Below are 24,943 nucleotides of genomic sequence, written 5' to 3'. Positions count from 1 at the left end.
TGGGGTGTAAACTGCCCAAGCGAAATATGAGGTGCAGCTCCTCCAATTTGCGGTGAGACCAACTCTGGCCATGGAGGAAGCCCAGGACAGAAAGGTCGGATAATCTTAAAACATTAATCGAGCACTTTGTGTCCTTTTGTGTAAACCAGCAACTGCAGTTACTTGTCTCTGCATCAAAACTTTATAGAATACTTTTTACTGTTCCAACTAGGGTCCTAAACAGTTCTACCCTTGATCTTCCTCCTCAGCAAAAAGTTTATAGTTTATTGTCATGTTTATCAAGGTACGACAAAATGCGTTTTGTTGTGTTCTATCCATTCAACGGATAGACTGTACACGATTACAATTAAGCTGCCCACAGTGTACAGATACAGGATAAAGGGAATAACATTTAGTGCAAGACAAAGTCCAGTAAAGTCTGATTAAAGATAGTCCGAGGGTCTCCAATGAGGTAGATAGTAGCTCACGACCCTTCTCTAGTTGTTGGTCGGATGGTTCAGTTGCCTGATTACAGCTGGGAAGAAACTGTCCCTGAATCTGGAGGTAACCATATAACAATTACAGCACGGAAACAGGCCATCTCGACCCCTCTAGTCCGTGCCGAACACATAATCTCCCCTAGTCCCATATACCTGCGCTCAGACCATAACCCTCCATTCCTTTCCCATCCATATAACTATCCAATTTATTTTTAAATGATAAAAACGAACCTGCCTCCACCACCTTCACTGGAAGCTCATTCCACACAGCTACCACTCTCTGAGTAAAGAAGTTCCCCCTCATGTTACCCCTAAACTTCTGTCCCTTAATTCTCAAGTCATGTCCCCTTGTTTGAATCTTCCCTACTCTCAGTGGGAAAAGCTTTTCCACGTCAACTCTGTCTATCCCTCTCATCATTTTAAAAACCTCTATCAAGTCCCCCCTTAACCTTCTGCGCTCCAAAGAATAAAGCCCTAACTTGTTCAACCTTTCTCTGTAACTTAGTTGCTGAAACCCAGGTGTGGGTTTTCACACACTTTGTACTTCTTGCCCGATGGGAGAGGGGAGAAGAGGGAGTGGCCAGGGTGCGACTCGTCCTTGATTATGCTGCTGGCCTTGCAGAGGCAGCGTGAGGTGTAGATGGAGTCAATGGCAGGGAGACACAAAATGCTGGAGTAACTCAGAGGGACAGGCAGCATCTCTGGAGATAAGGAATGGGCGACGTATCGGGGTGAGACCCTTCTTCAGACAGGTGTTTAACCTATAAACATGCACGTCTTTGGAGTGTGGGAGGAAACCAATGATCTCGGAGGAACCGACGCAGTTCATGGGGAGAACGTCCAAACTCCATACGGACAGCACCCGTAGTCAGGATTGAACCTGGGTCTCTGGCGCTGTAAGCACTGTAAGGGGGCAACTACTGCTGCGCCACCTTGCAGCAGATATGTTCAGGGATTTGTGGACACGGACACCAAGATTCCATGCACTTCTTGTTGCTTCTGTGAAACAGGACTAGTTATACTGTGCTAATGTCTAGCTGCACCCTGTGGCGTTGTGGTTAGAGAAGGTGTTGGGAGCTGCAATGTACCTTTATAATTGGTACCAAGTACTGTTCCTTTTCGGGACTGGACCAAATCTTGCCTAATTCAAACCACTCAGTGTATTGGGGAAGCTAGTTTTAATTCACTCAGAGTGAGTGAGTGACAGGGAGTGGGAGAGGGAGTGTGAGGGAGGGAGTGGGAGAGAGAGTGCGAGGGAGGGAGAGAGGGGGAGGAAGGGAGAGAAGGAGAGCGTGGAGGGGAGAGAGTGGGGGAGGGGGAGGGAGTGAGTGAGTGGAGAGAGAGAGTGGGAGAGTAGTGGGAGGGATAGAGAGAGTGGGAGCGAGGGGGAGAGTGGGTGAGTGAGAGAGTGTGAGGAAGTAAGTGAGTGGTACAGCACGGAAACAGGTTCTTCCAGCCCATCTCATCCGTGCCGACCAACATGCCACATCTCAGCATTTGCCTGTAATTGGCCCGTATATCACTCTAAACCTTTCCGATACATGTACCGGTTCAAATGTCTTTTTGATGTTGCACCTGCCTCAGCTATCTCCTCTGGCAGCTTGTTCCATATCTGTGTAAAAAAGTTGCCCATTAAGTTCCTATAAAAAATCTTTCTCAAACCTATGTCCTCTGACTCATGATTCCCTAACCATGGGTAAAAGACATTGTGCATTCGCCCTCATGATTTTATACACCTAAACAAGATCACCCCTCTGTCTCCTGCGCTCCAAGTAATAAAGTGCTAGCCAGCTCAACTTTACTCTTTAGCTCAGACCCTCATGTCCTGGCAACATCCTCCTGGTAAATCGTCTCATCTTGGTGTTGCTGGATGTGAGTGGTGTTTATTACACCTCCCGAGTTCCCTCATTAAGGTTGATAAGGTTTGGGGTTATGAGGTTTACTATTGTCACATGTATCGAGGTTCAGTGAAAGGCTTTGTACTGCATAATTATCCAATCAGACCAGATAATACCACACATAAATATTGTATTTGATCATTTGTCTGCTTTTCTGAGGCAGCGTGAAGTGGAGAAGTAACTTCAGATCGTTTTGCGATCGTTTCGCCGAACACCTCCACTCGGTCCGCACTAACCAACCTGACCTCCCGGTGGCTCAGCACTTCAACTCCCCCTCCCATTCCGTATCCGACCTCTCCGTCCTGGGCCTCCTCCACGGCCAGAGCGAGCAACACCGGAAATTGGAGGAACAGCACCTCATATTCCACTTGGGGAGTCTGCATCCTGGGGGCATGAACATTGAATTCTCACAATTCCGATAACCCTTGCTGTCTCCTCCTCTTCCTACCTCTCCCTCAGCCCTCGGGCTCCTCCTCCTCCTTTTTCCTTTCTTCTCCCCGCCTCCCCCCACCCCCTATCAGTCTGAAGAAAGGTTTCGGCCCGAAACGTTGCCTATTTCTTTCACTCCATAGATGCTGCTGCACCCGCTGAGTTTCTCCAGCATTTTTGTGTACCTTCGATTTTCCAGCATCTGGAGTTCTTTCTTTAACAAGTAACTTCAGACGCCTGTTTCTGTGCATATGAGATAACAGATTTCGTTTAGTTTAGTTTAGAGATACAACGTGGAAACAGGCTCTTGGGCCTACAGAGTCCGCACCGACCAGCGATCCCTACACACTGTACTACACACACTGGGGACAATTTTACACTTATACCAAGCCAATTTACCTACATGCCTGTACGTCTTTGGAGTGTGGAAGGAAACCGAAGATTTCGGAGAAAACCCACGCGGTCACGGGGAGAACGTAGTCGAGATCGAACCCGGGTGCAAGTGCTGTAAAGCGGCAACTCTCCCACTGTGCCACCGTGCTGCCCGTAAAATACATTAGCTGGAATGCCTGAATGATCCAAGATCATTCATGAGCATTTTTACAAGTAGTAACTTCTTTTGGTTCCAGATTTCATTGAAACTAAATTTGTGTGCTCAAAGTGCTCGTGAGAGGGTTTTGAGAAGGATTACTCCGGGCCTATGGATCAATTATCTAGTAACATAACCATTGAACTATTAAATCCTGCTTAAGGAGGACAAAAATGATTTGTGTGTTGTAATGCATACGAAGAGAGAAAAGGCTACGGAAGGGTCAGATGTTACATGAATGAATTCATGTTACGCTCTGACTACCGCCTCGACTGTTTTGCTTATACAAAGTTATAATTCAATAGGTTTGTTGTTATTAACGCTGAAATGGCTTTGTCCACATTCAGAAAAAGCATTCTGGAGCGTGATGGGATTTGAATATTTCCTGTTACATTGTCAAACTAGTGGCTAGTCTGTAATAACACCAAAGGCGAAGGATGGTTGAGTGCCTTTTTTAAATGTTTTGTTACAAAAGAAAAGTTCATGAGGTCACAAGTGATGAGAGCAGAAATCAGCTATATGGCCCATCATGCCTACTCCGCCATTCAATAGAGGCTGATCTATCTCTCCCTCCTAAACCCCATTCTCCTGCCTTCTCCCCATAACCCCTGACACCCGTACTAATCAAAAGTTGCTTTTCATTTCATTGAGTTTGACCCCAAAGACGTCCAGGTATGTAGGTGAATTGGCTTGGTATAAGTGAGTGGGTGTAGGATAGTGTTAATGTGCGGGGATCGCTGGTCGGCGCGGACCCAGTGGGCCGAAGGGCCTTCCGTGCTGTATCTCTAAACTAAACTAAACCAAACCCCCACAAAATGCAGAATCATCAGGAGCGGAGCCTGAGATGGTGATGGAGATGTCGATGATCCAGAACGATGTCATAATCACATCTATTGATCATCAGTTCAGAAGGTGATAAGAGCAGAATTAGGCCATTCGGCAACCCTCAGAAGAAATGTCGCTTCGACGACTGCTTTAAAGGGCCAGGAAGCGAGCGGGCAAGATCATCTCTGACCCCTCTCACCCTGGCCACAAACTCTTTGAATCACTTCCCTCTGGAAGGCGACTCCGGACTGTCAAAGCTGCCACAGCCAGACATAAAAACAGTTTTTATCCACGAATAGTTGCTCTACTCAACAGCCAAAAATCTGTAGCCTTTGATCTGGTATTTTGTTGGTTCACATGCTTGATCAATGGTGTTTTATCATTAATGTTTTATTATTATTAATGTTTAGTGTTTTCTGAGTCATACGTAACTGTCACTGTATGTCATGTTGTTACTTGTGGGCGGAGCACCAAGGCAAATTCCTTGTATGTGATGTGAATACTTGGCCAATAAACTTACTTACTTATTTACTTACTTACTTAAATGGATGACCTCTTGTTTCTCAATAGTCATGCCTGGTTCTAGATACTCCCACAAGAGGAAACATCCTTTCAGCATCCATCCATCCTGTTATGGCTCCTCAGGAATGAGGATATTAGGAACTGCAGGGTCTGGTTAACAAAGAAATATAAGACAGGTTTTGTTCATAGTTCATAAATGACAGGAGCGGATTCGGCCCATCGAGTCTATCCCATTCTCCTGCCTTCTCCCCATAAACCCTGACACCCAGAATAAATTAACTGGAATTTAGAAGGATGAGCTGGGGATCTTATAGAAACATAAAATTCTTAAGGGATTGGACAGGCCTAGATGCAGGAAAAATGTTCCTGGTGTTGGGGGGAGTCCGGAACCAGGGGTCACACAGTTTAAGAATAAGGGGTAGGCCATTTAGGACTGAGATGAGGAAAAACTTTTTCACCCAGATCTGTGTAATTCTCTGCCACAGAAGGCAGTGGAGGTCAATTCACTGGATGTTTTCAAGAGAGTTAGATATAGCTCTTAAGGCTAATGGAATTAAGGGATATGGGGAGAACAGGAATGGGGTACTGATTTTGGATGATCAGTCATGATCATATTGAATGGCGGTGCAGGCTCGAAGGGCCGAACGGCCTACTCCTGCACCTATTTTCTATGTTAATCAAGAATCTATCAATCTTCACCTTAAAAAATATCCACTGACATGGCCTCCACAGCCATCTGTGGCAATGAATTCCACATTGACTCTCCCACTAGTGGAAACATACTCTCCACATCCACTCTGTCCAGGTCTTTCACTATTCGAGGGTGAAAGAGTTGCCACCAGTTATAAATATTTGAAAGAATAAAGTATTGAAGGCGAGGTTTGCTTTGTTTTCTTGTGTGGTAGAAATATGTCTTAATCTTGGACCTTTTCCATGTCATTAATGATTGTCGAGCTTTAATGAGATCAACCAAAGAACCTTTTTACTTTACTTAACTTTAAAGATACAGCGCGGAAACAAGCCCTTCGGCCAACCGAGTCCGTGCCAAACAGTGATCACCCCGCACACTAAAACCATCCTACACACTAGGGACAATTCTACAACTTACTACAGCCAATTAACCTGTGCATCTTTGGAGTGTTGGAGGAAACCAGAGCACCCGGATAGACCCCACGCGGTCACAGGGAGAAAGTACAAACTCTGTACAGACAGCACCCGCAGTCAGGATCAAACCCGGGTCTCTGGCGCTGTAGGCAGCCACCCTACCGCTGCGCCACCGGGCCACCCACACTCTGCATGACCTGCGTCTGAAGAAGGGTCCCGACCCGAAACTTCACCGGTCCATTTCATCCAGTGGTGCTGCCTGACCCACTGAGTTACACCAGCATTTTGTGTCTATCTTTGGTATAAACCAGCATCTGCAGTTCCATTTTATTAAGTTTGTGGATCAATCGGCTTCTGTGAATTTCCCCCAGTGTGTAGGATGCCAAAGTGGAAAAACACAGAACTGGTGTACAGGTGATTGAGGGTCGGTGTGGACTCGGTGGGCCGAAGGGCCTGTTTCCACGCTGTATCACTAAACTAAACTAATCTCTAAACTATGTTAGTGAGTGCACTGAAGCCTTTCTCACACTTTCTTCCCAGCAGGGACAGTTTCTTCCCAGCTGTTATCAGGCAACTGAACCATTTTTTTCTACACAGTACTGGTGGGGATGAGTCTTTCACTGTATAACTGCTTAACTGTATAACTGCTTGAGATTAGTTTATTGTCATGTGTACGGAGGTACAGTGAAAAGCTTTTGTTGCGTGCTAACTAGTCAGTGGAAGGACAATGCATGATTACAATCGAGCCATTTACAGTGTACAGTTACAGGATAAGGGAATAACGTTTAGTGCAAGGTAAAGCCAGTATCGTCCAATCAAAGATAGTCCGAGGTCACCAATGAGGCAGATAGTAGTGCTCAGGACTGCTCTCTAGTTGTGGAAGGGTGTGTAAGCTGTGTACTGGGGTACAGTACTGGTGGGGACGGGTCTATCACTGTAAAGGTTTGGGGTACAGTACTGGTGGGGACGGGTCTATCACTGTAAAGGTTTGGGGTACAGTACTGGTGGGGACGAGTCTTTCACTGTACAAGATTGGGGTACATACAGTACTGCTGGGGACAGAACCTTTTTCCCAGAATTGAAAAATCAAATACCAGAGGGCAGAGCTTTGAGGTGAGAGGGGCAAAGTTCAAAGGCGATGAGTGTGACAACCTTTACATAGGTAGTGAGTGCCTGGAATTCACTGCTGGGAGAGGTAGTTGACGCAGATCCGATAGTGGCATTTAACATCATAAGATCATAAATGATGATAGTGGCATTTAACATCATAAGATCATAAATGATAGGAGTAGAATTAGGCCATTCGGTCCATCAAGTCTACTCCACCATTCAATCATGGCTGAATTATCTCTCACTCCTAACCCCATTCTCCTGCCTTCTCCCCATAACCTCTGACACCCGTACTAATCAAGAATCTATCTATCTCTGCCTTAAATATATCCACTGAATTTGCCTCCACAGCCTTTTGTGGCAAAGAATTCCACAGATTCACCACCCTCTGACTAAAGGAATTCCTCCTCATCTCCTTCCAAAAAGAACATCCTTTAACTCAGAGGCTATGACCTCTAGTCCTAGACTCTCCCGCTAGTGAAAACACCCTCTCCACATCCACTCTATCCAAGCCGTTCACTCTTCTGTAAGTTTCAATGAGGTCCCCCTTCATTCTTCTAAACTCCAGCGAGTACAGGCCCAGTGCTGACAAATGCCGTCAAATGTAAGAGGCTTTTGGATAGGCACATGGTTATGCAGGGAGTGGATGGATATAGATTTTGAGCAGATAGATGAGAGATGGTCTTGGCATCATGTTCAGCACAGACATTGTGGGCAGAAGGGCCTGGTCCCGTGCTGTACTGTTCTATGTTCTATACTTAATAACTCTCGGTTATTTTTAGAGTTGTTGATGTTGGGTGCTTTCATTTTATGTCACAATAAATTAATTAAAGAATCCCGACAGCTGCTGCTCAGCTCATCAACAACGTTCGTCAAATATTCCAGGCACTATTTGGATATATTTCAAACCGGTGGAAAGTGGCATCTCGAGTATGGAAATGAAAGCCACAGGTCAAACGGGCATAAGCATAATGGATGTTACAGATGATATAATAGATTGTTACAGGAAAGATATTGTCAAGCTTGAAAGGGTTCAGAGAGGATTTACGAGGATGTTACCAGGACTAGAGGGTGTGAGCTATAGGGAGACGTTGAGTAGGCTGGGTCTCTATTCCCTGGAGCGCAGGAGGATGAGGAGTGATCTTATGGAGGAGTATAAAATCATGAGAGGAATAGATCGGGTAGACGCACAGAGTCTCTTGCTAAGAGTGGGAGAATTGAGGATCAGAGGACATAGGTTCAAGGTGAAGGGGAATAGATTTAATAGGAATCTGAGGGGTAACGTTTTCACACAAAGAGTGATGGGTGAATGGAACAAGCTGCTAGAGGAGGTAGTTGAGGCTGGGACTATCCCATTGTTTAAGAAACAGTTAGACAGGTACATGGATAGGACATGTTTGGAGGGCTATGGACCAAACGCAGGCAGGTGGGACTAATGTAGCTGGGACATGTTGGCCGGTGCGGGCAAGTTGGGCTGAAGGGCCTGTTTCCACACTATCTATCTATGACTCTATGTTTATTTAATTGAGCCTCCCGATTGTGCCAAGAACCAATATGGGTAAATGTAACTAACACGTTACACACTCTGCACTTCGTAACACTCTGAGTGAGTGACAGCCGCAGAAAGACAAATACAGGCACCTTGCGTTTTACGTCGGGGTTACGGGCATGAAAACAGTGCGTTAATTATACTTGTTTGATCGAGTGGATGGGGTGAAGATGTTTCCACTAGTGTGAGTGTCTAGGTCCAGAGGTCACAGCCTCAGGATTAAAGGTCGTTCCTTTAGGAAGGAGATGGGGAGGTAGTCCCTGCTTTCTCCTTCTTTCCCCTCCCCTTCCCAGCTCTCCCACAGCCTACTGTCTCCACCTCTTCCTTTCTTCTTCCCGCCATCCCACCCTCACATCAGTCTGAAGAAGGGTCTCGACCCAAAACGTCTATTTCCTTCGCTCCATAGATGCTGCCTCACCTGCTGAGTTTCTCCAGCATTTCTGTCTATCTAACAGCTACATGAGATCATTTGAGTTTTCTTTCTGTTTAGCAAAACTAAACGTACAAGATTGCAGAAAGCTGATGTTCAAGTTTGCCAGGCATGAATCTGAGCGCGTTATTCCGGAGAGCGTAGTGAACTTTGGTAATAATGACAAGCCCGTTATTCTAAAAACATGTAAATCAGCACACGGTGACAGTGGCGCAGCGGTAGAGTTGCTGCCTTACAGCGAATGCAGCGCCGGAGACCCGGGTTCCATCCCACTACGGGTGCTGTCTGTACGGAATTTGTACGTTCTCCCCGTGACCACATGGTCTTTCCCCGAGATTTTCGGTTTCCTCCCACACCAAAGATGTACAGGTTTGTAGGTTAGTTGGCTTGGTAAATGTAAAATTTGTGGGTGTAGAATAGTGTTAATGTGCGGGGATCACTGGTCGGCGCGGACCGCGAGCAGAAGGGCACTGTATCTCTAAACTAAACTAAACTTTCCTTAAATTTGAATCTAGCCGTGCGATGTCAAGGCAGACTGATACTTTAGTTTAGCTTATTATGGTCACTTGTTTGGAGGTACAGCGAAAAGCTTTTTTGTTGCGTTCTATCCAGTCAGTGGAAAGACTATACATGATTACAGTCAAGCCGTCCACAGTGAACAGATGCAGGACAAAGTTTAGACACAAAAAGCTGGAGCAACTCAGACTGCATCTCTGGAGAAAAGGAATAGTTGAATAGGTAAAATCCGATTGAAGGTCGAGACCCTTCTTCAGACTGATGTCAGGGGAGTGGGCGGATCAGAGATAAAATGTTGTCGGAGACAGTAATGTAATGTAAATAAAATGCAGTCGGAGACACATTCCTTCTCTGTAGAGACGCTGCCTGTCCCGCTGAGTTACTCCAGCTTTTATGTCTATCTTCAGTGGAAACCAGCTTCGGCAGTTCCTTCCCACACACTTTAGTTTACTTTACTTGCCTAAAGTCTTCTCTTAAGTCTAAAGTAAAGTCTAAGAGACATTTGGGGACCCTATAACTCCAGAAGGGATGTTAGTGGAAATGCCAGTCATCCCAGCTATAGAAAGACTTTCCTCATTGTTCACCACTCCTCAACGAAATTGCATGCCGTTCTGGTCGTTCCATTACTGGAGGTTTTGGAGAGGGTGCAGAGGAGGTTTACCAGAATGCTGCCTGGATTAGAGGGTATAAACTCCAGGAAAAGGTGGAAATACTCAGATTGTTTTCTCTGGAACATTGAAGGTTGAGGGGAGACTTCAGTTCAGTTTAATTTAGGGTATTGTCACGAGGTAGAGTGAGCAGCTTGTTGTCAGCAGAAAGACAAATCAAGATTACAATCAACCCATTTACAGTGCATAGATACATGATAAGGGAATAATGTTTAGTACAAGGTAAAGCCAACAAAGTCCAATCAAGGTTCACAAAAATGCTGGAGAAACTCAGCGGGTGCAGCAGCATCTATGGAGCGAAGGAAATAGGTAACGTTTCGGGCCGAAACCCTTCTTCAGACTGATAGGGGTTGGCGGGGAGAAGGAAGGAAAAAGGAGGAGGAGGAGCCCGAGGGCTGGGGGATGGGAGGAGCCTGAGGGCTGAGGAAGGGGAGGAGACAGCAAGGGCTAACAAAATTGGGAGAATTCAATGTTCATGCCCGCAGGATGCAGACTCCCCAAGCGGAATATGAGGTGCTGTTCCTCCAATTTCCGGTGTCCAAAGTCCAATCAAGGATAGCCCGAGCGTCACCAATGAGGTAGATAATAGTTCAACACTGCTCTCTGGTTGTGGTAGGATGATTCCATTGCCAGGTAACAGCTGGGAAGAAACTGTCCCTGAATCTGGAGGTGTGCGTTTTCACACTTTTGCCTGATGCATCTGTAGAAGTTGGTGAGAGTTGTCGGGGACATGCCGATCTTCCCAATCCTTCTAAGGAAGTAGGCCTAGGAAGTTTGGCATGTCCCCTACAATTTGACAGAGGTGTATAAAATTATGAGAGGCAATGATAGATAGGATAGACAGTCAGAACCTTTTCCACAGGGTGTAAAAGTCCAACACTAGAAGGCATAGCTATACGGTGAGAGGGGGAGAATTTTTAATGGAGATATGGGGGGGCAGGTTTTTTCACACAGATTGGTGGGGGCCTGGAACGCATTGCCAGGGATGGTGACAGACGCTGATAAAATAGTGCCGTTTAAGAGGCTTTTAGGTAGACACATGGAAGTGCAGGGAATTGAGGGATGTGGACCATGTACAGGCAGATGAGATCAGTTTAACTTGGCATCATGGACGGCACAAACATCGTGGGCCGAAGGGCCCGTTCCTGTTCTGTATTGTTCTACGTGTAGGAGGAAACTGCAGATGCTGGTTTACACCGAAGATAGAAACAAAATGCTGGAGTAACTCAGCGGGACAGGCGGCATCTCTGGAGAGAAGGAATGGGTGACGTTGCGGGTCTCGACCAAGAAACGTCGCCCATGCCTTCTGTCCGGAGATGCTTGCCGCCTGTCCCGCTGAGGTACTGCAGCATTTTGTGTCTACTATGTTCTGTGATATGAAACGCACGGGGCAATTCCCCTCAGAGACTGATTCCATCTGAAAGATTTTCCTGTGATGCACTTTGTTTATCCTCTCAGACCAGCTGCTGCCTCGGGTACTGGCACCAGTAGCCAGCTATATCAGTCATGTGTTCCCTCTCTCCCTCCCTCCCTCCCTCTCCCACCTCCCAACTATCAACTGTTTATATATAGAACATCTCCATAAAAAGTAACGGGTGACACTGTCCTCGCGGAAAGACGTGATTCACTGCAGTAGCAGAAGGATCCAGCCGAGCCCAGAATAACTTTGTACTTGGTTTTCCATCGCTGTTTATTGCACACTGTGTGTTGGGTGCTGTTTACAATATATCGCATTCTTGCCCGGCCAAACTGTGCTCGGCAAGAAGGTGCCGTAAATAAAACGGGAAGAGAAAGAAAAAAACAAACAGCCCGACCAAAACATCTTGTGCTACATACAGTATGTGCAGGAAGGAGCTGCAGATGCTGGTTTAAATCAAAGATAGACACAAGATGCTGGAGTAACTCAGCGGGACAGGCAGCATCTCTGGAGAGAAGGAACGGGTGACTTTTCGGGTTGAGTCTGAAGAAGGGTCTCGACCCGAAACGTCACCCACTCCTTCCCTCCAGAGATGCTGCCTGTCCCGCAGAGTTACTCCAGCATCTTGTGTCTATCCTGTGCTGTGTCAACTCGGGGAGACACGGTGACGCAGCGGTGGAGACGCTGCCTCACACCACCAGGGTCTGGGTGCGATCCTGACTGCGGCCGCTGACTGTGCGGAGTATGTACGTTCTCCCCGTGACCGTGTGGGTATTCCCCGGGATCTCTGGCTTCCTCCCACACTCCAAAGGTTTCTAGGTTAATTGGTTTCAGTAAAGATAGTAAAGTGTCCCTAATGTGTGTGGGATAGTGTGTGTAGAAGGCTGTGGAGGCCCAAGTCAGTGGATATTTTTAAGGCTGAGATAGATAGATTCTTGATCAGTATGGGTGTCAGGGGTTATGGGGAGAAGGCAGGAGAACAAGGTTAGGAGGGAGAGATAGGTCAGCCATGATTGAATGGCAGAGTAGACTTGGGCCGAATTACCTAATTCTGCTCCTGTCACTTGGCATACATGTTGAAGAGCCTATTTCTAAATTCATACCTACTCCGGTAATAATTTCTCTTGACACCCAAGCATTAGTGAATTGCTTTTGCAATATATTATTTACATGGCGCAGGGTCATCACAGGGTAGAACATAGTGCAGTACAGCACAGGGACAAGCCTTTGGTGTATAATGTTTGTGTGGAATATGATTCCTTTAAACTAATTTCCTCTGACAGTACGTGACCCATATCCCTCCACTCTCTGCATATCCATGTGCCTATCCAATAACCTCTTAAATGCCACTATAGTTCCCATCACCACGACCCTCTGTGTAAATGAGCCTGCTCCACACATCTCCTTGAAACTTTGCTCTCCTCACCTTAAACTTATGCCCTCTAGTATTTCATTTTCTTCCATCCTCATCATTATTTTATGTACTTCCATCAAGTCTACCTGCAACTTCTGGCATTCCAGAGAAAACAGTCCAAGTCTTTCTAAATGTTTAAGAAGGAACTGCACATGCTGGAAAATCGAAGGTAGACAAAAATGCTAGAGAAACTCAGTGGGTGAGGCAGCATCTGTGGAGCGAAAGAAATAGGCATCGTTTCGGGTCGAAATCAAAAGGTTTCGACCCGAAACGTTGCCTATTTTATGTACCGAAGGGTTTCGATCCAAAATGTTGCCTATTTCCTTCGCTCCATAGATGCTGCCTCACCCGCTGAGTTTCTCCAGCATTTTTGTCTACCAAGTCTTTCTAAACTCTTCCTGTATCTAATACCATCTGCCTATCAAAACCCCCCCCTTGCCTGTATCCACCTATTACCGAGGATAGGCATAAAATGCTGGAGTAACACAGTGCAGCATCTCGAGAGAGAAGGAATGGGTAACGTTTCAGACCGAGACCCTTCAACATCACCCATTCCTTCTCTCCTGAGATGCTGCCTGTCCCGCTGAGTTAATCCAGCATTTTGTGTCTCTCTTCAGTTTAAACCAGCATCTGCAGTTCCTTCCTCCACCTAACCGCAAGGCTTTAAATGGGTCTGAAGAAGGGTCCCGACCTTCATGAGAGGAATAGGTTGGGTAGATGCACAGAATCTTTTACACAGAGTAGGGGAATCGTGGACCAGAGGAAATAGGTTCAAGGTGAACGGGAAGAGATTTAATAGGAATCTGAGGGGTAACATTTTCACACGGAGGGTGGTGGGTGTATGGAACAAGCTGCCAGCGGAGGAAGTTGAGGCTGGGACTATCCCATCGTTTAAGAAACAGTTGGACAGGTACATGGATAGGACAGGTTTGGAGGGTTATGGACAGGCAAGTGGGGCAAGGGTAGCTGGGACATTGTTGGCCGGTGTGGGCGAGTTGGGCCGAAGGGCCCATTTCCACATTGTATCACTCTATGACTCTATGACCTGAAACGTCACCTATCCTTTTTCTCCTGACCCGCTGAGTTACTCCAGCACTGTATGTCTATCTTCGGTGTAAACCAGCATTTGCACTTATTTTCTACACACCAGTCCTGTCTCCCCTCTCTTCCAGCTGTTTTGCTGCCCCACTACCCTACACTCAGTCTCAAGGAGGGTCCGATTGTAGCGTGTTCTCCAGAGATGCTGCCTGTCCCCCACTGAGTTACTCCAGCATTTTTAATACCCCTTAATCCAGGCACCATTCTGGTAAACATCCTCTGCACCCTTTCCCAAACCTCTACATCCTTTATGTTCAGTGTGGACCAGGGGTGGGGAACCTGCGGCCTTAGGGCCGCATGCGGCCTTCTAGGCCATTAAGTGCGGCCTTTTGAATGAATCCAAATTTTGTAGAACAAATCCTTTTATTTTTATTAATATGTTTTTGTTTGTCTTTTATTATTTTTATTTTAAACTTAAAATGAACGTATTTAAAATACCAAAGAGTAAAAGAAGATTCAACAAAATAATCCTCCCCGACTGACGGCCACAATTAAAACATTAGTAAGTCATGAAGGCTATTTGATTGCCACAAAGTTACTCGCTCTGGGCACTCTTACGGGTTGAACACGAGGAATAGATTTCTTCAACAACTTTCAAGATACATGTCGTGAAGTATATCTAATTGAAGTTTCTTGGATGCGGCCTTATTAGATTACAGCTAACTTAATGCAGCATTCCAACATGAAAAGGTTCCCCACCCCTGGTGTGGACCCTGTGGATGACAGGCCGTTCCTGTGCTGTTCTATGTTCAATAAAGATTTTTTAGTACGCTATAATATAGAAATGTTAGGCTTTCTGCTATCTCTTGGATAGAGTGGATGTGGAGAGGATGTTTCCACTGGTGGGAGAGTCTAGTGGGTGAGTCTAGGACCAGAGGTCATAGCCACAGAATTAAAGGTCGTTCCTTTAGAAAGGAGATGAAGAGGAATTTCTTTAGTCAGAGGGTGGTGAATTTGTGGAATTCTTTGCCACAGAAGGCTGTGGAGGCCGTCAATGGATATTTTTACGGTAAGGAGATAGATAGATTCATGATAAGTACGGGTGTCAGAGGTTATGGGGAGAAGGCAGGAGAATGGGGTTGCTGGAAAAATCGAAGGTAGACAAAAATGCTGGAGAAACGCAGCATTAGTAGATGCATTTGACAATATATTACCAAGGGCTACTTCAGCACCGTTCCCTGGTGACGTTAGACTTTACTTTAGAGAGACAGCACTGAAATACACCCTTCTGCCCACCCAGTCCGCGCCGACCAGCACCATCCTATTGCACCAGGGACAATGTACAATTCCACCAAAGCCAATTAACCTACAAACCTGCACGTTTTCAGAGTGTGGGATGAAACCAGAGCATCCGGAGAAAACCCACGCGGTCACGGGGAGAACGTACAAACTCCGTACAGACAGCACCCGTAGTCAGGATCAAACCCGGATCTCTGGCGCTGTGAGGCAGCAACTCTACCGCTGCGCCACCGTTCTTCTCATTCAATAGACAATAGGTGAAGGAGTAGGCCATTCGGCTCTTCGAGCCAGCACCGCCTTTCAATGTGATCATGGCTGATCATTTTGGAGACCAACACGAACATCAACTCTGAAAGTCTATCGATGATCTTTGATTGCTTTAAGGACTTTAGTTTTTTTTTACTAGTATTGGGGTTATTAATTTATTTGAATTTTTTTTTGTTTCTCTTAACTTCACTCCACGGTAAATTTGCATTGTTAGATGTTGTTATAGTAGTTAGCAATTTACATTGGCTCCTTGACCAAAAGTTATTTTCTTTTCAGGAAACAAATTCTTGCATCGTAGTCCACTGATAAACACTCTGCTGGGCCGTTACCACCTACAGGAAGAAGTAAACATTAGTTCAGAGTGTCAGAAGACGTTGCTGGCAAATGCAGTAGATATTCTGAGCGGTGTCATTGGAACAGTGCAGTTATTTCAGTTGCAACAAGTCATTCTGAAAGCTGCAAGTGGCATCATCAATCTCTGTCGCAGCCAGCTGCAGATTTCACCCCCCTCTCTCCCCGTGGCTTTCCTTCACACTGGTGTTTGGACTGGGGGACAATTACCAGACAAATTATGATCGTAACCTAAATCAGATTCTTTGTCCTCCTGCACAATGTATGTCAACAATGCAGTGTGAACAGGGCGGCACGGTGGCGCAGCGGTAGAGTTGCCTCCTTACAGCGCCCGAGACCCAGGTTTGATCCTGTCTATGGGTGCTGTCTGTACGGAGTTTGTACGTTCTCCTCGCGACCACGTGTGTTTTCTCTCCGGGTGCTCTAATTTCCTCTCACACTCTAAATATGTACAAGTCTGTCGGTTAATTGGCTCCGTTAACATTGTAAAATTGTACCTAGCGCGTAGCATAGTGTTAGTGTATACAAATTGGCAAAAATTGCATATTATCCCTGGTGTGTTGGACAGAGCTAGTGTACGGGGTGATCGCTGGTCGGCGCGGACTCAGAGGGCTGAAGAACCTGTTTCTGCGCTGAATCTCCAAACTAAACTAAAACCAAACAAGTTTCTGGGCATTTTCTCAAAATGGTTCTGGGCCACCAGCCCAAATGGAGAGCAAACAAGTTGACATTTAGCTGTGTGGAATAAGGCAGAGGAACGTGGACCCAAAAACAGACAGAGGAGAAGCAGAATTAGCTTTATTTCTATCCTTGAAGTGTTGCCTGTGCACCAGAAGATGTTTTGAGCAGAAGGTTTTGTCAGCTGTGACTGGGAGATTTCCAGATTCTGAAGTGGCGAGGTTATGTTCGTTAATTTATGTGAAATGGCTGGGGGCCACGTGAGTTTTGTTTTTGTCTGGTCACCATGACAACCCACCATCCAATGCATTTCAATGAATCGAGGTTGCGCTCTTGGCCAGGATTTTAAAATGGATCGAGACTTAGTTTAGTTTGGAGATACGGCGCGGAAACAGGCCCTTCTTCCCACCGAAGATAGACACGAAAAGATGGAGTAACTCAGCGGGACAGGCAGCATTTCTGAAGAGAAGGAATGGGTGACATGCCGGGTCGACCAGCGATTACCCGCACACTAGCACTGTCCAACACACAAGGGACAATTTACAATTTATACCGATGCCAATTAACATACTAACCTCCAGGTCTCAGGAGTTTGGGTTGGTTGATGGTAGAATCTGGGTGGGTGCTGAGAGGGTGATAAGGGGCTGGCATGGACCCAATGGGCCGAAGAACCTGTTTCCATACTCTGTACCTTTTCTACGGCTTCAGGTTACTTTAAGCCTGCCTTTCGGTTCAAGTCCCACAATGCACCCGCAAGTGAGTGTGAGCTCAATTAGTTTGTTTAATCCAATTTGCAGCTTAAATCAAGAGTGTTTAATTGTCATATGTACCAACAACGGAACAATGAAATTCTTACTTACAGCAGCACCACAGGCCTGTAAACACAATATTCATAGGTAATGTATAACAAAAAATAAATTAATTAATAACCCCAATACTCGTGTAAAAATGCCCAAAGTACTTAGTGCAACCAAGGCAGTTTAGATAGTTTAGTTTAGAGATACAGCGCGGAAACAGGCCCTTCGACGAACCGGGTCTGCGCTGACCAGCGATCCTCGCAGATTAACACTCACGAGGGACAATTTTTACATTTACCAAGCCAATGATGCTACAAACCTGTATGTCTTTGTGAGGAAACCGAAGTTATCGGAGAAAACCCACGCAGGTCACGGGGAGAACGTACAAACTCCGTACAGACAGCACCCGTAGTCGGTATCGAACCCGGGTGTATTTGTTTCACCAAGAATTGAAATGAATCAGCAAATGGTAATGGGTAATGGCAGCAGTGTGTCAGTTCAACATTTAATGATTAATATAAAGAGACATCCACCAAAAGTGCTAAAATGTAAGCTTTGATAAGGTTACAAGTAATTGGGAAATAATTGCATTGAATAGGAAAATGTAGAAACAAGGAACTGCAGATGTTCGGTTTGCACAAAAGAAGACAATGTGCTGGAGTAACTCAGCCGTTCAGGCAACATCTCTGGAGAATATGGACACGTGACGTTTTGGGTCACGTCCCTTCAGATTGAATAGGTGCAGTTGAGGATTTGTTGAAGACACAGATAGCTGTGGAACTCTAGGTGTTACTTCAGGTTCATGAGTTCTAGGAGCAGAATTAGGCCATTTAGCCTTTCAAGTCTATTCTGCCATTCAATCATGGCTGATCTATCTTTCCCTCTCAACCCCAATCTCCTGCCTTCTCCCCATAACCCCTGACAACCGCACTAATCAAGAATCTGTCAATCTCCCCCTTAAAAATATCAATTGACTTGGCCTCCACAGTCATCTGTGGCAATGAATTCCACAGATTCACCACCCTCTGACTAAAGAAATTCGTCGTCATCTCCTTTTGAATGGTACGTCTTTTTATTCTGAGGGTATGGCCTCTTGTCATAGACTCTCCCACGAGTGGAAACATCCTCTCCACATTCACTCTATCCAGGCCTTTCACTATTCAGTAAGTTCAGTGTCTGACGGTTTATTATTTTCCCCAAGTAACGTTTTGTCTCATTCTCTCTCCCCTAGCATGAGATGGGTGTACTCCTCAAACCCATGTCTGATAAAATGCAGGTGATTCAGGACTTTCGGGAGAAGAACCGTGGTAGCAAGCTGTTCAACCACCTGTCGGCTGTGAGTGAGAGTGTCGCAGCTCTGGGCTGGGTCGCCGTGGTAAGTAGACGCACAAACCATCCATTGACACCAAATACGCCATGTGGATCTTATAGAAACATATAAAAGAGATCCTATCTATCTTCTATATATTACTAAAAGTCTGTTCTTGACCGGTTTTGGCTTTCTGTGCTGCGATTTCCGAGAGTACGCCGCCACCTACGGCCGTCATTTTTGGCCACCTCGCTCAGAGCCCCCCCCCCGCCGCGTGTGTGCCGAGGATTTTTCCTGTCGATGAAAATTGACAGAGATATTAATGTTTTTACAAAATTCCCCATTCTCTCTGCTGCCCCTGCTGGAGGGAGGGGGAGGGACTATAAAACCAGGAAGTGGTGTGCCTCAATCAGTCTCTGCAAGTGGTGTGTCTCAATCAGACTCTGCAAGTGGTGTGCCTCAATCAGTCTCTGCAAGTGGTGTGCCTCAATCAGAGCTCTGAATGACACTGACAAATGTCTACAGCACTGTGAGTACCCTTAATTTGGTTTGAAAATGAAAATATGGTTAGAGGTTAAAAAGCACTGCCTGCAAATGGTTGTTTGGGTTTGGGTTTGGGTTTGGGTTGAAGTAAAAAAGGCACTCTCTCTCCCCCCCCTCCCTCTCCTCTCCCCCCCCTCCCTCTCCTCTCCCCCCTCCCTCTCCTCTCCCCCCTCCCTCTCCTCTCCCCCCCTCCCTCTCCTCTCCCCCCCTCCCTCTCCTCTCCCCCCCTCCCTCTCCTCTCCCCCCTCCCTCTCCTCTCCCCCCTCCCTCTCCTCTCCCCCCCCTCCCTCTCCCCCCCTCCCCCTCCCCGCCTACCTCTCCGCCCCCTCTCTCTCGTCTCTCCTCCTCCCTCTCCCCCCCTCTCCTCTCCCCCCTCTCCTCTCCCCCCTCTCCTCTCCCCCTCTCCTCTCCCCCTCCCCCCCTCCTCTCCTCTCCCTCCTCTCCCTCCCCCCCCTCTCCTCTCCTCTCCTCCCTCCCCCCCTCATCCTCTCACCCCCCCCCCTCCCTCCTCCCTCCCCCCTCTCCTCTCCCGCCCCCCTCTCTCTCTCCCTCCCCCCCCTCTCCTCTCCCCCCCCCCCTCTCCTCTCGCCCTCTCCTCTCCCCCCTCTCCTCTCCACCCCCTCCTCCTCTCCCCCCTCCTCCTCTCCCCCCCTCTCGTCTCCTCTCCCTCTCTCCTCTCCCCCCTCTCCTCTCCCTCTCCCTCCTTCCTCGTCCACCCCCCTCTCCTCTCCCCCCCTCTCCTCTCCCTCCCCCCTCTGGGACTCCATCCTCCCCCCCCCTCCCTCTCCCTCCCCCTTTCTCCTCTCCCTCCCCCCATCTCCTCTCCCTCCCCCCCTCTCCTCCTCCCTCCCCTCTCCTCTCCCCCCCTCCCTTCCTCTCACCCCCTCCTTTCCTCCTCCTCGTTTCTGTCTCCCCTACCCCCCCCCCCCCCTCCTCCCCCCCCCTCTCCCCCCCCCCCCCCCCTCTCCTCTCCCCCCCCTCGCCTCTCTTTCACCCCCCCTCCTCTCCCCCCCCCCTCTCCTCTCCCCCTCTCCCCCCCCTCCCCTCTCCCCTTCCCCTCCCCTCTCCCCCCCTCTCCTCTCCCCCTCTCCCCCCTCTCCTCTCCCTCTCGGCCCCCTCTCCTCTTCTCTCCCTCTCCCCTCCCTCCTCTCCCTCTCCCCCCCCCTCCCCCGCCTCCTCTCCCTCTCCTCCCCCCTCCCTTCTCCCTCCCCCCCCCCCTCCACTCTTTCCCTCCCCCTCTCCTCCCCCCCTCTCCTCATCAATCCCTACCCCCCCTCGTCCCTCTCCCTCCCTCCTTCCTCTCCCTCCCCCCCTCTCCCTCCCCCCCTCTCCTCTTCTCTCGCCCTCCTCTCTCCCCCCTCCTCATCCCCCCCCTCTCCTCCTCCCTCCCCCTCTCCTCTCCCCCCCTCCCCCGCTTTCCCTCCCCCCTCTCCTCCCCCCCCCTCTCCTCTCCGCCCCTCTCGGTCCTCTACCCGTCTCGTCCTCTCCCTCCCCCTCTCTCCTCTCTCTCCCCGCCTCCGCTCTCCGCCCCTCTCCTTCTCCCCCCCTCTCTCCCCCCGCCTCTCCTCTCCCTCCCCCCTCTCCTCTCCCTCCCCCCTCTCTCCTCTCGCACCCCCTCCTCTCCCTCCCCTCCCCTCCTCCTCTCCCTCCCCCCCTCTCCTCTCCCACGCCGCCCCTCGTCCTCTCCCTCGCACCCCCTCTCCTCTCCCCTCCCCCCCGTCTCCTCTCACCTCCCCCCTCTCCTCTCCCCCCCTCTCCTCTCCCTCGCCCCTCTCTCCTCGTTCCCCTCCCGCCCCCCCTCTATCCTCTGCCCTCCCCCTCCTCCTGCCTCTTCCCCTCCCTCTCTCATTCCCCCCCTCATCCTCTCCCCCCCTCTCCTCTCCCCCCTCTCTCCACGCCCCCCTCTTCCCCCCCCTCTCCCCCAACACCCACCTCCCTTTCTCCCCACCCACACCACTCCCCACACTCCCCGTGCCCCCCTCTCTCCCCCCCCTCTCCTCCCGCTCCCGCCTCTCCTCGCCCCCCCCTCTCCTCTCCCCCCCTCTCTCCCCCCTCTCCTCTCCCCTCTCCCTCTCGCCCCCGTCTCCTCCCCTCCCGCTCTCTCCCCCCCTCTCCCTCTCCCCCACTCGCCCCCCCTCTCCTCCCCCCCCTCTCCTCTCCCCCCCCCCCTCTCCCTCTCCCCCCTCTCGCTCTCCCCCCCTCTCCTCTCCCCCCCCTCTCCCTCACCCTCTCCTCTCCCCCGTCCTCCGCCCCTCTCCTCTCACCCCTCTCCTCTCCCCCCCTCTCTCCTCCCCCCCTCGCTCTCTCTCTCTACCCTCTTTTTCTCCCCCTCCTCCCCTCCATCCCCTCCCCCACCGTCCCTCCCCTAAACCCCCCTCCCCTCCACACACCCCATACCCCCTTCCCTCCGCCCTCCCTCCCCCTCCCTGCTCCCCATTCTCCCCGTCCCTCATCTCACCCGCTCTCAGCACTCCCTCTCTCCCCCCCTCTCTCCCCCCCTCTCATTTTTAATAAAATCCTTCTCCCCCCCCCCCCCCTCCACACACACATTTTGTCGCCTCCTGCTGGCCAGCGACCATAACAGCTGCTGGCGCCCGCCTCTCGACTCAAAGATGCCATTTAAAAACAGCCGCACTGCTGACTGCGGGAACAGCTTGACTTGGAGGACCACGTCTCTCGTGGGGGCTATGGGTAGGGAACGGCTGCGTTGGGGGAGCAGACCCAACGGGCTGCACTTGGTCTAGTAAACATATAAAAGGAGGTCCTACTGCAGTTGTACAGGGCCCTGGTGAGACCGCACCTGGAATATTGTGTGCAGTTTTGGTCTCCTAATTTGAGAAAGGACATTACTGCTATTGAGGGAGTGCCGCATAGCTTCACCAAGTCAATTCCCGGGATGGCGGGACTGACATACGATGAAAGAATGGGTCGACTGGGCTTGTATTCACTGGAATTTAGAAGGATGAGAGGATATCTTATGGAAACATCTAAAATTCTTAAGGAATTGTACTTGGTAGATGCAGGAAAAATATTCCCGATGTTGGGGGAGTCCAGAACCAGGGGTCACAGTATAAGAATAAGGGGTCGGCCATTTAGGACTGAGATGAGGAAAAACCTTTCCACCCAGAGAGTTGAGAATCTGTGGAATTCTCTGCAACAGAAGGCAGTGGAGGCCAATTCACTGGATGTTTTCAAGAGAGTTAGATTTAGCTCTTCGGGCTAACGGAATGAAGGGATATGGGGAGAAAGTAGGAACGGGGTACTGATTTTGGATGATCAGCGGTGATCATATTGAATGGTGGAGCTGGCTCGAAGCTGGCGGTAAATTGTAATCATGTATTGTCTTTCTGCTGACTGGTTAGCAGGCATCAAAAACTTTTCCCTGGACCTCGGTACACGTGACAATAAACTGAACTGAACTGGTCTTCAGGAATTGAAGCGGTACACATACCCCAGTTTGCATTGGCGGCGCCGAAGTAGAGATGGTTGAAAACTACAAATTCCTGTGATTCAATATCGCCAACAGTTTCTCCTGGACCGCCCATATTGAAGCAACGACCAGGAAAGCACACCAACGTCACTACTTCCCAAGAAGGCTTAGGATGTTTGGTGTGTCCCAGACAACTCTCACCAACATCTACAGATCCACCATTGAAAGCATTTTATCAGGATGCTTCACAGCTTGGTTTGGGAACAGCTCCATCCAAGACCGCAAGACATTGTAGCGAATTGTGGACCATCACACAAACCCCCAACCTCCCTTCCATTGACACCATTTATGCCTCGCGCTGCCTCGGCAAGGCCAGCAGCATAATCAAGGACGAGTCGCACCCTGGTCACTCCCTCTTCTCCCCTCTCCTATGAGGCAAAAGGTATAGAAGTGTGAAAACGCACACCTCCAGATTCAGGGACAGTTTCTTCCCAGCTGTTATCAGGCAACTGAACAATCCTAACTATGACTAGAGAGCGGCCCTGAACTACTGTCTACCTCATTGGTGACCCTCGAATTATTTTTGATTGGACTTTACTGACTTTATCTTGCACTGAACGTTATTCACGTTATTCCCTTCATCATTATCTGTACACTGTGGACCTCTCGATTGTAATCATGTATCGTCTTTCCACTGACTGGTTAGCGCGCTACAAAAGCTTTTCACTGTATCTCGGTACACGTGACAATAAACTAAACTCAAACTTAATTCAACTCAAGACTTCGTGTTGAGCGAACACTGCAGTGAGTCACTTAGTTTATATGTTTCAGATACAGCATGGAAACAGGTCCTTCGGTCCACCGAGTCCACGCCAACCAGCAATCCACCGTTCACACTGGTTCCATGTTATCGCACTTTCTCATTAATTTTCTACACATTAGGGGACAATTTACAGATGGCAATTAACCTACAAACCCACACGCATTTGGGATGTGGCAGGAAACCTACGTGGTCACAAACCACTGGAGAACACGGGGGGGGGCATGGTGGCGCAGCGGTAGAGTTGCTGCCTTACGGCGCCAGAGACCCGGGTTCGATCCTGACTACGGGTGCTGTCTGTACGGAGTTTTTACGATCTCCCCGTGACCGTGTGGGTTTTCCCCAGGTGTTCTGGTTTCCTCCCACACTCCAAAGGTTTGTAGGTTAATTCGGCTTTGGTTATTGAAAATTGTCCCTTGTGCATGTAGGGTAATCGCAGGTCCGTGCGGACTCGGTGGGCCGAAAGGTCCTGTTTCCGCACTGTATTTCTAAACTAACCTAATTAGGCAAACGCCTCCATTGCCATGCTGTGAGAACGGAGAGGTTGAAAAGGAGTTTCTTCCCAGAGGCCATTAGGACTGTAAACGCCTATCTCACCAGGGACTAACGTTTACTGTACCACTCTACTGCGTTTTTTTTAATTGCTGTTTTTTTCCCTTTTTCCTTCCGCCCACAATATTAAATATGTAAAAGAATATGTGATTCTGTTCCATTCTGTTTGTAGTTTGTTTGTTTGTTTGTCTTTTTGCACAAAGTCCGCGAGCATTGCCACTTTTTATTTCACTGCACATCTCGTACGTGTATGTGACGAATAAGCTTGATTTGACTTGTACAAACTCCGTACAGACAGTACCTTGTAGTCAGGATGGAACCCGGGTCTCTGGTACTGTGAGGCAGCAACTCTACCGCTGCGACACCGTGCCGCCCTTTACGTGTTTTTATGTGACTGGGTGATATTGACAAATAGTTTTCTGTTGAATCTAACGTCTTTTCCTCTTTCCAACTCTCTTTTCCTTGCATCCATCTTCTTCCGATGCTTCGTTGCTTCATTGTGAACTCAGACTCCGAAGCCTGGACCCTTTGTCAAGGAGATGAACGATGCTGCCACCTTCTATACTAACAGAGTGTTAAAGGAGTTCAAGGAATCGTAAGTTTGCCTTTCTTGTTCTCCTGTACACATGGTGCCCTGTTTAAAATCTGCTGTTTGCATGTTTCTGCAAGATTTAGAATCGGGTGGCGCAGCGGTAGAGTTACTGCCCAACAGCGCCAGAGACCCGGGTTCGATCCCGACTACGGGTGCTGTCTGTACGGAGTTTGTACGTTCTCCCTGTGACCTGCGCGGGTTCTCTCCGAGATCTTCAGTTTCCTCCCACACTCCAAAGACGTGCAGGTTTGCAGGATGGGATGTGAGGTGGGGAAGCAGACAAGACCAGGGGCACGGTGGCTCACATCCCATCTACT

General features: G+C 48.7%; 1 protein-coding gene across 2 annotated transcripts in view; it reads left to right on the top strand.

The window, feature by feature from the left end:
• cap2 (cyclase associated actin cytoskeleton regulatory protein 2) overlaps positions 1–24,943 on the top strand; it is a 145,147-nt gene that overhangs the window by 63,842 nt on the left and 56,362 nt on the right. For both annotated transcript variants that reach the window (XM_033013917.1, XM_033013924.1), the window contains exons 5-6: positions 18,612–18,755; positions 24,544–24,629. In XM_033013917.1, the coding sequence (XP_032869808.1) occupies positions 18,612–18,755; positions 24,544–24,629 (230 nt within the window). The remainder of the gene's footprint in view (positions 1–18,611; positions 18,756–24,543; positions 24,630–24,943) is intronic.

Source organism: Amblyraja radiata, chromosome 2, assembly GCF_010909765.2.
Source record: "Amblyraja radiata isolate CabotCenter1 chromosome 2, sAmbRad1.1.pri, whole genome shotgun sequence".
Taxonomy (NCBI): Eukaryota; Metazoa; Chordata; class Chondrichthyes; order Rajiformes; family Rajidae; genus Amblyraja; species Amblyraja radiata.
The sequence above is the reverse complement of the archived record's forward strand: the minus strand, read 5'-3'. Positions and strand labels throughout refer to the sequence as shown.